Source organism: Bombyx mori, chromosome 5 (assembly GCF_030269925.1).
Source record: "Bombyx mori chromosome 5, ASM3026992v2".
Classification (NCBI taxonomy): domain Eukaryota; kingdom Metazoa; phylum Arthropoda; class Insecta; order Lepidoptera; family Bombycidae; genus Bombyx; species Bombyx mori.
In genome coordinates this window covers 18,849,554-18,861,502 of record NC_085111.1, presented here as the reverse complement: position 1 = coordinate 18,861,502, position 11,949 = coordinate 18,849,554, and the positions used below count along the sequence as shown (strand labels likewise).

The following is an 11,949-nucleotide window of genomic DNA, read 5'->3' as shown; positions in this document are numbered from 1 at the left end:
TATACTTTGCATTAAATATCAACTTTGAAATATGTATTGAAAAAAATAATTTGTGTGGTATCATCAGTTTTCAATTGTTAGTTTCTTGTCAAAATTATTCTATATAGCCAGAAAATCTCATCTCTGGCTTTTTGTACTTGTCAGAGCCTAACAGCGTCTATAGTAATTTACTAAATACCCACAAAATTGTAACCTATAGATGGCAAATAAACGTATAGACTATTGATTTGTTTTTTTACTACTTTATACTTGAGAACCCATAGTAGATCAAGGGCTCTTTGAAATAATTTTCTACGGGCCCTGCGCTTGCTTAATCCAGCACTGAAGCCCGGAGTAAGGGTACTGTAATTTTTTTTAATTTGGAATATTTTTTAAATTTGGAAATTCTTTCGATTTTACGCCATTTCACATATTTTTTCGTGTTCATCATCAAATTACAATACGGAATGGGGTGTTAAAGAAAATAGGATTACAGTGATTGCCTTGCACAAAGTGGGTATGGAGCCATCGGTCATATTTCAGAGACTTCAAAAGCTTGGTATCAGCCGTATGTTCGTATATCGTACTATCAACAGATACAACAACACTTCGTAACCACGTAGCCGTGTGTCAGCATGTAAGTATCACCCCATCTACCCCAAACGGGATGATTATCTTTGGGATGTAAACAATTGTTACAATAAGTTGATAAAGGATTTGAAACACCTGCCGATCAGCAATCACCGCGGAACATTAAATGGATGAAAAGATTATGTCCAAGTTCAAATCTTTCAACAGGCACCCCGCTTACCAGGCATTTACGGAGGGCTCGATTTCCAGATGGAGGTGTAACGGCGTGCAGTAAGATTCAAACCCGAAGGCCTTCATTGATCACTCTTGCTCCAGAATTAAAGGAAGTATATTTAGGATTACAATAGCTAGGTAGGCTTTGCAACGTAAGAGATCGAATGACGCGGACCATACCAGCACTAGGAGGAGCGGAAATACTGCTGCGTTTAGTGCGGTAGGGCTCTAAAAATATCCTTAAGCCCGCGGTCTGCTCCCAACATATGCAGACCGTCAAGTCCCACATACCCCGCGTGCCCCCCAGGCATGGATACCTTGTAGGAGGATCGGCCCCCGGCCCGAAAAAAAAAGGCTGTACAAAAGACAGGAATATTACAAGCCGCTTTGTTTAGATTTTGTGAACTACAAGAAAGCTTTTGATTCGATTGAGACCTGGGCCGTGTTCAGTCTCTCCAACGGTGCCAAAATTCTTCTTCTCAGTCGTATGCACTCTTGGCAGAGTGATCGTGGTCATCACTTCGGGTGGTGATGCGCTTCACCAGACGTCGCCGTTCCTCGCGTACCGCGGCCCTTCTTGTGCACTCGTTAACGGGACCGCTTAGAGCTGCCTTTATTTGGTCGGTCCATCGTAACGGTGATCTGCCGCGCGGTCTTGTACCCTCTATCATGCCCTGCACCACAAGGCGCTCAACTGAGTCGTCACCCCGCCGCGACACATGCCCGAAGAAAGTGAGAATGCGACCCTGAACGATGGAGGATAGTCGCTGCTTGATGCCGAGTTCTTGTAGAATTGACTGATTCGTTCTGAACTCTGTCCACGATATTTGCAGCATTCTTCTCCAGCACCACATTTCGAGAGCATCTATCCTCTTTTTCTCACTTTCTCTCAATGTCCAGGTCTCAGCAGCATAAAGAAAAGCTGCGGATGTACTGATCAGTAAATACAATGATGTTAATTAACTAAATTTATTTATATGTGCACTTATTTATTACATTAATTCTCACATTTATATTTGATCAAATTAATATGGATTCGGCAAGAACTGCACATCGTCTCTGAAGTTGACAGCGTGAGTAGTCGTTTCTACAGCGTTCGCGATCTCATTGAACTTCTGAGCTGTCTCCAAGCTGACGTCAGCGTCCCGCACGTTGTTCTTGGTGGTGAACTCCATCTCTTCACGACTCTCATTCGTAGGGGTCGTCTTAGTGGGCTCTACAATTGGCGTCTGGCTATCCTCTGGCTGCTTTTGCTTCAGCGGGAAGGTGATCTTCAACACGTCTTTCTCATAAATCCAGTTGCCTTCGGGATTCACATCGCGGGAAAGGTTCTGTATTTTCAAGTAATGATTAAAATTACTGGTAGCCTGCACCATCAGCACTCCATCCTTCGCTTTCACGTTGATGTCTTTCTGATCGTAACCAGGCAGGGGTATAGTTACCCGGTACTTGTCGCCTTCCCCGCGACCTTCGTCTTTAGAGCTGGGGAGCTTCAACGGAAGCGTCTTCATCGTGTTGTCCAAGTTTTGCATTCCGTTGCCAAGGTTGGACCAAACCATATGTGTGCCAAACATGCTTCCCTGAACGTAGGAACTGTAGGGGTCGTAATGATAGAACGACCAATGTGACGGGCCATGGTAGTAGTGCTGTGGCGCGGCCGAGACCGCCGCCAGCAGTCCGCACAACACTAAGGCGATCATTCTCGTGGAATGTTCAACAACTCTCAAAGTATACTAACAGGGCTGCATAGCTTGCAGTTCCTTATATTCAGAGATGATTAAAGGCCTTTGTCGAGGGGTTATCGCTTTTATCTGTGCATTCTGGAGAAACAACGAATAACAAATATGTCCGCTCACTTCTTCAAATACAAAGTGTACAATAAAATCACTCAGCTCCGTGCGTCTCTACATTCGGATGATATTTTAATAATTATGAATCACCAAGCCCTTTTGTACCATTACAACAATATTATCAACCTAAATCATTTATATAAGTCTTAAATTTTCTGTTAACAGATAAGGGAAAATTAACATAATTGAGAAACTCAATTAATTGCAGTATTCCTAATTCTCGTTTTGGAGTGTTTATTAACGTATCGTGCGGTCGGCAGACGAAGTGACGTCCCATCCTACTTATTTAGAAATAACTTTATTCTTTATATATATAATTATTTATTAACTTTATATATACCTAGTCAGGTCATAAGTATTGTCACACAGTAAAAACTTTTCTTTTAAAATGCTGGCCACAAAAAAGTTTATTGAATTCGAATTTCGAATTGTTCATGAAAATAAAAATGTATACTTTTAGAATTTTACTCATTTTTAAATATGGAGTGGACGCTTAAAGAAGACCATGTTGCAGTTATTGCGTTGCATCGTTGCGGTTACGCGCCAATTCAAATTTTTTACATACTGAAAAATTTTAATATAACCAAAAGATTCGTTTATCGTACCATCAAACGATACAATGAAGACTCTAGTGTAGATGACAGGTCAAGAAGTGGTCGCCCTCGGTCTGTTAGGACTCCAGCAGTGATAAAAGCCGTGAAGGCGCGAATTCAAAGAAATCCCAAACGTAAGCAGAAACTGTTGGCCCTTCAGATGGGGTTAAGCAGAACCACGGTGAAAAGGGTGTTAAATGAAGACTTAGGGCTTCGGGCATATCGAAGAAAAACAGGACATCGTTTGAATGCTCGTCTAATGGACCTGAGACTGAAGAGATGCCGCGCTTTGTTGAAGCGGTACGCGGGAAAAAAATATCGGGAAATTCTTTTTTCGGATGTAAAAATTTTTACCGTAGAAGAGAGCTACAACAAACAAAATGATAAGGTGTACGCACACAGTAGTGAAGAAGCGAGCAACCGTATTCCGCGTGTCCAACGAGGTCATTTTCCATCCTCGCTCATGGTATGTTTGGGAGTTTCTTATTGGGGCTTAACAGAGGTACATTTTTGTGAGAAAGGTGTAAAAACGAATGCAGTTGTGTATCAAAATACAGTCCTGACGAACCTTGTGGAACCTGTTTCTCATACCATGTTCAATAACAGGCACTGGGTATTCCAACAAGATTCGGCGCCAGCTCATAGAGCGAAGAGCACACAAGACTGGCTGGCGGCGCGTGAAATCGACTTCATCCGGCACGAAGACTGGCCCTCCTCCAGTCCAGATTTGAATCCGTTAGATTACAAGATATGGCAACACTTGGAGGAAAGGCCTGCTCAAAGCCTCATCCCAATTTGGACTCACTCAAGACATCCTTGATTAAGGCAGCCGCCGATATTGACATGGACCTCGTTCGTGCTGCGGTAGACGACTGGCCGCGCAGATTGTAGGCCTGTATTCAAAATCACGGAGGTCATTTTCAATAAACTTTAGTGTCATAAGAATCTATGTTTTGTTAAGTTCATTTTGGTATATGAATGGTTACATAATGAATAAACTTGTTTCAATTATTTTACATTAGACATGTGACAGAATTTATGACCTGACTATGTATATATTTATAAAGCTTTATTAAGATTCTTGAGAATGGGATTATCCGAACGGCCCTCTTCTGTATGGAGTTAAATGGAAGTAGCTGGTATTTGAGAGCCCCGGCCCAGAGATGGATGCAGTGCTCCACGCGAGGCCGGACTTGTGCTTTATAAAGCAAAAGTCTTTGTCCAGGCGTGAAGTACCGCTTCGCTCTGTTGAGGACTCTCAGCATTTTGGACGTCAACTTGGCTTTGCCTTCCAAACGACTCCGAAATTGGACATCGCTCGAAATGTCGACCCCAAGTATCCCGATACTCTGGGAAGGTTGCAGGGATACTCCTTGGAATTGCGGCGCCATGACCAAGGGGTCCTTCTTCGCAGTGAACGCGTAAACTTGTGTCTTCAACGGGTTGAATTGAACCAAGTTCAATTCACCGCATTCGGAGACTCGCCCCAGAGAGTTCTCCACTTCACAAGTTTTGATCGTCTAACCTTGCACAACGCTCCGAGATAGATTTTGATGGCCGATACATCGCGCATCTCCCGTGCTGTCATCCACATAGTAATGCATGTCATCAATAGACAGCACGTCGTTGATATACAAGATGAAAAGCATGGGGGAGAGCACCGAACCTTGAGGAACACCAGCTTTAATGGTCATGGTATCAGAGCAGTCACCGCCTAGAACAACCGTGATGCTCCGCCCAACGAAAAATCTAGCGATCCACTTGCAGAGTCCCTTGGGGATTCCGTAAGATGTTTTTTTGAAAGAAGTGCCCTATGCCAGACCCTGTCGAAGGCCTTCGCGATATCAGGGCTCACAGAAAAGCCTCGCCCTTGCTATCCAAGGCTTCAGCCCACCTGTGAGTAAGGTATACAAGAAGATCGCCAGCTGAGCGACTGTGACGGAAACCGTACTGTCAGTCACTGATCAGCTGGCAATCCTCAGGATACTTCAGGAGTTGTGTCTTAATTATTCGCTCCATCACCTTGGAAAGCAAGGAAGTTATCGCGATAGGCCTAAAGCTCGATGGGTCCAACCGGTCACCCTTTTTGGGGATAGGGTGAACGTGGGCGGTCTTCCATGAAGACGGAACCCTGTTAGTGCAATAAGAGAGGCCATACAAACGCGTTAGCGCAGGTGTCAGCTCAGGGGCGCACGTTTTCAGAACTACTGCGGGGATGCCGTCTGGCCCGCTCGACTTGGACTATGGACGTCCAGGAGTCGAAGCTCCCACCTGACTGCACACTGTGTGAAGCAGATCTCCGCCAAGGAGCTATCACACCGGGGGATGTTCGGTGGTGTAGCACCCCCGTCGTGCACAGTCGAGTTCGAGGCGAAAAGTTTGACCAGAAGGTCAGCCTTCTCTTTCGCACTGTGAGCTAGACTGTCATCGGACTTGCGCAGACTAGACCTACAAAAGTTTCCTTTTGCAGCTTTGGCGAACGACCAAAAAGCACGGCTCCTAGAGGGATAGCTCTTTAGTCACTCGCCAAGTCTAGCAACGTGGTCCGACTTCGTCTTGGCAATAACCTCCTTGTAGGACCTGGAAGTGCCGATATTTCCGCCTTTGCCCTCCTCGTTTGACCTCGTTTGACGACCAGGACGAGAGAGTGGTACGGCAGCACGGATAAGGCAGTGATCAGACGATCCAAGCGGAGCGTCGACCACCACTGTATCCAGAAGAAGAAGGTGGTCAGCAGAAGATCCAACAGAGAAGGCTCGTGCCCCTCAATATCTTGGACACGGGTGGGCTGTGTGACCAACTGAGAGAAGCCGTAGGCCAAGGCGAAATCGTAGGCAGCCCGACCCGAGAGGTCGGTGGTTCTAGACCCCAACCACTCTTGGTGGTGAGCGCTAAAGTCTCCGAGAACCACCACCTCAGCAGATGGGTACTGCTCAAGCACGCGGTTAGTCCCCTCTTGCACAAGCTCAAACAGAGCTGAACCTGCATCACTGCTGTGGGACCTTTACAGGCACGCGTAGACTGGGGTACAGCCCCCGTGATCCATACGCAGCCACAAGAGGGACAGGTCCCGTTGTTCAAGGCCCTGAAGGCGGTGACAACATACATCAGCCCGGACGAATACGCACACCCCGACTTTATGCAGGAAGTTGTGCTACAATACGCAGCCGGGGCATTTTAAGTACGATGTATCATCCGGAGCAGATATCTGTGTCTCCATCAGAAACAGTAGGGCAGGCTGCGCCGTCTCAAGGTGATGGTGTACGGCGTCGAGGTTGCTATGTAGGCCCCTAGCATTGCTGGAATCCACATTAAATGTAGAATGGGGAATCGCCGATGCAACCCTATTTCTTATCTTGACCTTCATGATAAATGTTTTTGGAGAATGGGATAGGGTGAGGTAGGATGTTCGAAGTGAAATCATGACAACACCTGAATAAAGTACGGATCATAGTGTGTGGTCGATCACGGGTTGCCTGAGAGACATGAAATCTTTTCTTTTTTATTAATTTCGGAGGTATTGCTGTTGATGTTACCTACATCCTATACCTATGCATTACAGATCACATCGCGACGATGACCGCCTGAGCGTGCGAGGACTGCTCGCGACGGTTTCGATCCCACGTAGCCGTATGTCGTACGTAAGTATCACCCCATCTACCCCAAACGGGATGATTACTTTTGGGATGTAACAAACTTTTATAATAATTTAATGAAGGAGCTGAAACACCTGCCCACCAGCAATTACCGAGGAACATTAAACGGATGACAACATTATGTCAAAATTCAAATCATTCAACAGGTACCAATTCGTCTAAGCACCCCACTTAACCACTTAACAGACACACACGAACGACTCTCAGATGGAAGCGTGACGTCGCGCACTCTTGCTCCAGGTCGGTCGGCAGGTCGCGACCAGCCCAGATAATGAATAGTAAACAGACCAGTGTCTACATAAATCGAAATATTGGGCGGAAAAAATCATTTTATTATTTTGTTTTTCTTTAATGATAATTCAATTTTTTCTGAACTGAATTTTTGATCCAAAATACTAAACTTGGTTATAAGAATAAACCCAACATAGAGTATGGATCTAATAATTGATGGGTATCGACATAACGGCCCGAATACGCTAAAGGCAATCAATGAAGGTTTCCATAACGTTCCATAACGTTTGTGTCTTCACGTTTGATGCTGGTTAATTTGTCGAGAACTTATTAGACTCATGTCTCAAGATGGGTGGCGACATTCACGTTGTGATATCCATGTCCACGGGTCCGGTCGCTAGGTGCCGGATGGGCAGCGAGACCGTTCGTTGTTAACAACTTGTTTTATAAGGATTCTAAGAGAATTTCGTACTACTTTTGTTTTGCTCAGATGGGTGTTCGAGTCCACGACGGCCCACCTGATGTTAAGCAGTTACCAGAGTCCATAGACATAAACAAAGTAAACCCACTTTGAGACAAGAATTCAATCCGAAACGCATTACTGCTTCACGGCAGAAATAGGCGGGCTGGTGCTACCCGAGCCGGCTCACAAAACCACCAGTACAATTCTATATATTATTATATTAAAAGATAAGTTCACTTTCTAGTTTCCGGCTCGGATCTAATACTTAATGTTCTTAATATTCAAATTTCGTTAAATTCTCTACAAAAATACTTCCACATTAGATAATGGGCACAATTAATATTATGTGACACAAACGACCGCTACATGTTGGTGTGACGTGTCATTCTATCGGTATTCTGTCTCCCATATTCTAGAAGTTGACGATCGACGTCTTTCCTACACCGTATCACGCGCTGCCAGGGATGTTTACGAATCGAAATAACTCATAATAATTGGTAGATAAACTAATTTGAAACGCAGTTGCTTGACCTCGGACCTGCGCCCCGAGATAAGTGAAATGACTCAAAATGATTCATAACGAATTTATTATTAAGTTTACAAGTAAGTATCGTATGAGTTCACGTCGCAAATTCATAAAATGAGACTTTCGGTTGGGCTAAGTTTTGTAGGACATCGGCTTCTTAACACGTGTATCGCTTTAATTGTGTGCCTAAAGACATGTCTCATAGTTAGGGGAGCCCGCGATATTTAATAGACTACGGCAAATTTGTAAAATATTCACGATTACGATTGTTTTTTTTCCCCTACTTATTTCTTATTTCTAGTAACCTTGAGGGACTATGCTAGCTTCACGAGCTCACCGAGCTCAGTCTAGGAGACTTTGCTAACATCTGCCATAGCAGGCAGTGCTGCGCTAAATCTACCACCGTGCTGTGGCTGTGTCTATGGGTATAGTTGCACGAAGGACCCTTCGTCGCATTTGACGGATTCGCCGAGAACGGGCTACGGTGCTCGGAATGGCTAAAAGCACCGATTGATCGGGAGGATCCGAAATGACGTGTTTAGGGATACGGTCACTTGGGTATATAGTTTGAAGTGGACACGATGAGAGGGTGGTCGTGTCGCACCACTTGTACAATGAAACAGCTTTTTCCTAAGATTCTTGGCTGGTCGCATTCGAGAAACTATCCGTGTGTACGTCAGCGCCTATCGGCACTCTACCTAATTAGGACAAAATGTCACAAAGTGTAAAGATGCGATATGTGAAATAAACAAACCGATAAGAAGCTTCTAAGAAGCAGATGCTTTTCAATAAGCTAATTGTGAAACATACTGTCCGTACGTGGTATCTCCAAAATCCGTAAGCGACGGTGATTAGTGATATTTTTAGTGATATTTAGATTAGTGATATTTAGTACTAATATGACCAGAAAATGATAAAAAAAATAGATTCTGAAGACTATGTCATCTAAATCCGGTCTGAACGCACGCTGCGGGCAACGCAGCGCCGCGACGTTCCTGTGAGTCAGGGCGCGGCACCATACGGAGGCCTCAGACAGTGCCATGGACCGCACTATCCCTACGTAGCCTAATGGGCTACCACGCCGAGACGGCCGACATTAAGTCGTCGACTATCGCGTCAACAACCCGTCAGTCGGGCGTCCTAGGGGTAGCTCTCCGAGTCTGGTTGTAGTGACGGCTGGGGGAACCCTCCTACTCTGCCTGGGTTCTGGGTTCTGGGTTTTAAGTCGTCGTGGCCTAACGGATAAGACGTCCGGTGCATTCGTGTTGAGCGATGCACCGGTGTTCGAATCCCGCAGGCGGGTACCAATTTTTCAAATGAAATACGTACTCAACAAATGTTCACGATTGACTTCCACGGTGAAGGAATAACATCGTGTAATAAAAATGAAACCCGCAAAATTATAATTTGCGTAATTACTGGTGGTAGGACCTCTTGTGAGTCCGCGCGGGTGGGTACCACCACCCTGCCTATTTCTGCCGTGAAGCAGTAATGCGTTTCGGTTTGAAGGGTAGGGCAGCCGTCGTTACTATACTTGAGACCTTAGAACTTGTATCTCAAGGTGGGTGGCGCATTTACGTTGTGGATGTCTATGGGCTCCAGTAACCACTTAACATCAGGTGGGCTGTGAGCTCGTCCACCCATCTAAGCAATAAAAAAAAAAAAAAAAACCCGGGGTGGGGATCTGATGTCGGGTAAGAGAGTACAAGGGCAGTCGTTTGTTGGGTAGGGCCCTAAAACAACCTTGAGCCCGCGGTCTGTTCCCAACATCTGCAGACCGGAAAATCCCACATACCTCGCGTGACCAAGTAGGCGCGAAAACCTCGTATGAGGTTGGGCACCATGCCCAAAAACAAATTGAAGACTTCAGGTCAGATATCTAAAAGGCTATAGTACCATAGACCATATTCCTGCGGCAAGCAATACAAAAAACCGAGGAATGTAACCTGCCGTTTTATTTAGACTTTGTGGACTTTTTTGATTCGATGGAGACCCGGGCCGTGTTCAGTCTCCAAATTGATGACCGGTACATCGAAGTGTTAAAGTGTTTGTATGAAAGAGCCACTTCGTCAGTCAGATTACAGAATCGGACTTCGTAGTCATTCTCCTGCAGCGGAGCGTGAGACAGGAAGATATCATTTCTCCGAAACTGTTTACCACTGTTTACCGCAAAAGACCACAGTACTTTGAGAAACAACAGTACTTGAGAAATCATACTCGTTATTTGAAAAAACAAAACAATTTAGGTAGGTAGGTATAGTTATTAACAATAACGGATTTTGTGGTTTGAGTTCAATTGCAGCTTTGATATAAATCAACTACATACAACTTCATATTAATTTAGCAACAGGTCTGCTGAGAGACCATACATTTCATTACGTTACCATAAAGTTAATTACTAATGTTTTTTTTCCAATTTTCTATCAACAACACAGCTGCTACCTTCAAGTACTGTACGTTACGTACATACGTTCGTGGATAGGTTTTAAAACTAACATTAGCCACAACAAGAGCTCCGTAACGAGCTGCGGATGTACTTTACAGTAAATACAATGAAGTCAATTATTATATTTATTTATACTTGCACTTAATACATTAATTCTCACATTTATATTTGATCAAATTAATATGGAATCGGCAAGAACTCCGCATCGTCTCTGATGTTGACAGCGTACGTGGTCGCTTCTACAGCTTTCGCGATCTCATTGGTCTTCTGGGCTGTCTCCAAGCCGACGTCAACGTCCCGCACGTTGCTCTCGGTGGTGAACTCCATCTCTTCACGACTTACATTCGTAGAGGTCGTCTCAGTGGGCTCTGCAACTGGCCTCTTGCTATCCTCTGGCTGCTTTTGCTTCAGCGGGAAGGTGATTTTCAACACGTCTTTCTCGTAAACCCAGCTGCCTTCGGAATTCACATCCCAGGGAAGGTTCTGTATTTTCAAGTAATGATTAAAAGCACTGTTAGCCTGCACCATCAGCACTCCATTTTTCGCTTTCACGTTGATGTCTTTCTGTTCGTAACCAGGCAGGTGAATAGATATCTGATACTTGTCGCCTTCCACGCGTCCTTCGTTTATAATGCTGGGGAACTTCAACGACAGCTCCTTCATCATGTTGTCCAAGTGTTGCATTTCGTTGGCAAGGTTGGACCAAAGCGAATGTGTGTCCAACATGCTTTCCCGAACGTAAGGACTGAAGGGGTCGTAATGGTGATACGGCCAATGTGACGAGCCATGGTAGTACTGTGGCGCGGCCGAGACCGCCGCCAGCAGTCCGCACAACACTAAGGCGATCATTCTCGTGGAGCGTTCAACAACTCTCAAAGTATACTAACTGTGCTGTGTAGCTTACAGCTCCTTATATTCAGAGATGACTAGACCTTTGTCGAGGGGTTATCGCTGTTATCTGTACATTCTGGAGAAACAACGAATAACAAATATGTCGGCTCAGTTCTCCGAATTCAAAGTTTACAATGAAATCACTCAGCTCCATGCGTCTCTACCTACATTCGGAACATATTTTAATAATTATAATATATATTTATATTCATTTAGAAATTAGCAAGAAGATAGAAAAAATCAGTATGAGCTCATTAACATGTTCCACACCCTACAGAACATAGGCACGTAGTAAGAAAACTTATTGAAGGGTGCCTTTTTCCGTTCGACTAGTACGAATAGTTTGGAAATTTTTCTGCTTTGCAAAATGCGTCTTAATTTTCTCATTGCATCTTTTGTAATATCTCTTGCACAATGAGAGTAGAGTTACCATCGTTCCATTCTGTTATTACTGGGCAAATCCGTAAATGTCATCGTTGAGGAGTGGGCGACCTAGAGGATGAAGCAGGT

General features: G+C 44.6%; 2 protein-coding genes across 2 annotated transcripts; both read right to left on the bottom strand.

The window, feature by feature from the left end:
- Positions 1 to 1,738: 1,738 nt before the first annotated feature.
- LOC101736516 (uncharacterized) lies at positions 1,739 to 2,590 on the bottom strand. Its single transcript, XM_004923804.5, has one exon. The coding sequence runs from the start codon at positions 2,481 to 2,483 to the stop codon at positions 1,809 to 1,811; it is 675 nt and encodes a 224-aa protein (XP_004923861.1). The 5' UTR covers positions 2,484 to 2,590; the 3' UTR covers positions 1,739 to 1,808.
- An 8,069-nt stretch (positions 2,591 to 10,659) lies between these two features.
- LOC100141506 (heat shock protein 25.4) lies at positions 10,660 to 11,426 on the bottom strand. The gene is given in 1 exon segment (NM_001118903.1): positions 10,660 to 11,426. A coding segment is annotated over 1 exon segment (672 nt). The 5' UTR covers positions 11,398 to 11,426; the 3' UTR covers positions 10,660 to 10,725.
- Between the last annotated feature and the right edge of the window lie 523 nt (positions 11,427 to 11,949).